At 55.3% G+C, this 2,760-nt stretch overlaps 1 protein-coding gene across 2 annotated transcripts in view; it reads left to right on the top strand.

Annotated features, from left to right (window-relative positions):
• HSD17B14 (hydroxysteroid 17-beta dehydrogenase 14) overlaps positions 1-2,760 on the top strand; it is a 13,918-nt gene that overhangs the window by 937 nt on the left and 10,221 nt on the right. For both annotated transcript variants that reach the window (XM_040457644.1, XM_040457643.1), the window contains 2 exons: positions 84-166; positions 879-945. In XM_040457644.1, coding sequence (XP_040313578.1) covers positions 84-166; positions 879-945 — 150 coding nt within the window. The remainder of the gene's footprint in view (positions 1-83; positions 167-878; positions 946-2,760) is intronic.

The following is a 2,760-nucleotide window of genomic DNA, read 5'->3' as shown; positions in this document are numbered from 1 at the left end:
CCCTCAGACCCAGGAGTCAGGACCCCCAGCCCCTCCTCCCTCAGACCCAGGAGTCAGGACCCCCAGCCTTTCTCTCCCTGCAGAGTCTGGGGGCCGGGCCCTGGAGCAAGAGCTTGCTGGAACTCTCTTTCTTCGATGTGATGTGACTCAGGAGGAAGATATGAGGGTGAGCTGTTCTTGTCCCTGCCTGGTCACAAAGGTTTCGGCTCAGCCTCCTATCGAGGCTTTCCCTGATTCTGCTGGCCATGTTCTGGGTCTCCTGGGAAGGTTCTCCTTTGTATCTTCCCTCCTCAAGGCTCTCGTCACACCAGTCACGTAGATCAGAACAAAAACATCCCTCCCGGTGGGTCTCCAGCTGTGAGAGTTTTTCCCTTCTGCCTCTGCGGTTTTTAAGCCGACTTACTCATTTTGAGAGAGGGCGAGAGCACGGGCACGGGAGGGGCAGGGAGAGAAGGAGGGAGGATCCCAAGCGGCTCTGCACTGACGTGGGGCTCGAACCCGAGAACGGAGAGATCGTGACCTGAGCCACGAGAGTCAGACGCGTAACCGCCTGAGCCGCCCAGGAGCCCCTCTATCCCTTCCCTTTAGTCAGTGTCTCTCGGATGTCCCCACCGCCAGCCCCCACCCCCGTCCCAACACCCCTCCCCCGGGTCTCTGGAGTCATGGACGACAGTGTGAATATACCCAGCCCGCTGCTCCCTGGTGTCCCTGGCTTCCTGTCTCTTCTCCTGTCATCCTTAGTGACGTGGGGCAGTCCCCCACTTCCTGTCCCCTCGGCTGTGACTCCAGCTTCCCCCTCCCCACCTTGCCTTTGGGAGTCCGGGCTTGTCAAGCGTGGGTGCCAGTGCTGCTCCCTCACAAGACGTCTTTGTCCTCAGGTCCTCATTTCTGAGACCATCCGCCGATTTGGCCGCCTGGATTGTGTGGTCAACAACGCTGGCTACCGTGAGTTGTGAGGCCCAAGGCCATTCTCCGCTGGTGTCAGCCCGCTCCCTGGCTTCCCGTCCCTTCCTCCCGTGCCTCAGTTTCCCCTTTGTCTTCCCCATTCCCCTCTGCGTCCACTTGGATGGGGTGGTGTCGCTCTGGAATCCTCGATGCCTGGAGTTTTCATCCCGGCTCCGTTCTCTCCCTGCCGTGTGCCCCCAGCCCTGTGCCCTCACCTCTTCAAGCCTCAGTTCCTAGATTTCTAGAATGGGAATGCCGATAATGGTCATCACCATCGTAGCACTGTTGGGAGTCGGGTAAACCACCCAGCCTCGTAATTACCAGAACCATCTGGGGCAAACAGCTTCCGTCTTGTAGCCTGACGTCATCGTCGGCCCTTCCCTCCGCTGATGACTGTAAAGACACACTCATGCGTGTCGTTTTTAGGTCTCAGTGTGGTGGCTTTGAAGGTAAAATGCCATGGGCTTAATAACTACCTTTCATAAGGATCCCTCATGTTGGCAAACCAAGGCTCGGAGAGGTGAACTGATGACACTGAGGGCACACAGCAAGGCCATGATAAGAGAGACGCCTCCCCCCCTGGCCCCTTCCTCCCCCTCCCTCCCCCCATGCCTTGCCTGGCTGAACAACTTTAAGCAAGTGGTTTACCCTCTCTGGGCCACATTTTCCGCCCTATATTGTAAGGATCAAGATGTCAGATAACCAGTTCATCCTCTCTCTGTGTGCCCTTTGTGCAGTCAAGAGATACTTACCGAGTGCCTCCTAGGTCCCAGGTTCTTTCCTAGGGACTGGGGAGTTAGCAGTGAACAAAAGAGACAAAACATTCCGGCCCTCGTGGGGTTTACCTTCTAAAGTAAGAAAACAGACCAGAAAAGACATGGTGAATCCTCCTTGTTTGTGGACTTCGTGTCTGTGAACTCACCAAGCCCCAAGAAGAGCTTCTGTGCCACCCCAGGAACCTTCTAGGTGTTCGTGGAAGTGGCAAAAACTCAAATTGCCTGTAGTGCGTGTACCCAGTTGAAGCCAAACAAGGAAGACCTGTGCCCTCTGGTTTCCCATCTCAAACAGAGAGATGCCCAGGGGACAGACACGGGTGCAGCGCACAGAGCTGGCTGGCTTAGAACCCCAGTTTTGGCCCCTGTGTGCCAGGCAGCCTCAGGTCAATCACTTAGCGCTTTTTTTTTTTTCTCCCTAATATTTATTTACTTTTGAGAGAGAGAGAGAGACAGACAGAGTGTGAGCAGGGGGGCAGGCGAGGGACAGAGGGAGGGAGACACGGAATCCGAAGCAGGCTCCAGGCTCCAAGCTGTCAGCACAGAGCCTGATGCGGGGCTCGAACTCAGGAGCTGTGAGATCGTGACCTGAGCCGAAGTCAGCCACTCAACGGACTGAGCCACCCAGGCGCCCCTGGGCTCTCTTTCCTAAAAGCGCGAATCCCATTCACGAGGGGTCCATCCTCTAGGCTTAAAATCACCTCCCCTAGACTTCACCTCCAAATGCCACCACACCGTAGGTTAGGATTTCAACACACGAATTTGGGGCGGGGGATACATTTAGTCCATAACGTTTACATAGTATTATATAGCACGTGACTCTTTCCCTTAAGAGCAATGGATCGGTATTCGCTGATTCAGTATTCGCTGGAATTTTATAGACCGCGACTGCCTCCCATAATGAGAACCGACTGTCTATGCTAGCACGGTTAGTGGTGATACAGGCTATGAAGCAATTGGGGCGCCTGGACGGCTCAGTAGGTAGAGCACGTGATCTCTGGGTCGTGAGTTCAAGCCCCATGTTCGGAGTAGAGCTTACTTT

Source organism: Herpailurus yagouaroundi, unplaced genomic scaffold, assembly GCF_014898765.1.
Source record: "Herpailurus yagouaroundi ecotype Mexico unplaced genomic scaffold, PumYag 220, whole genome shotgun sequence".
Classification (NCBI taxonomy): domain Eukaryota; kingdom Metazoa; phylum Chordata; class Mammalia; order Carnivora; family Felidae; genus Herpailurus; species Herpailurus yagouaroundi.
This window is presented reverse-complemented; position numbering and strand designations above follow the sequence as displayed.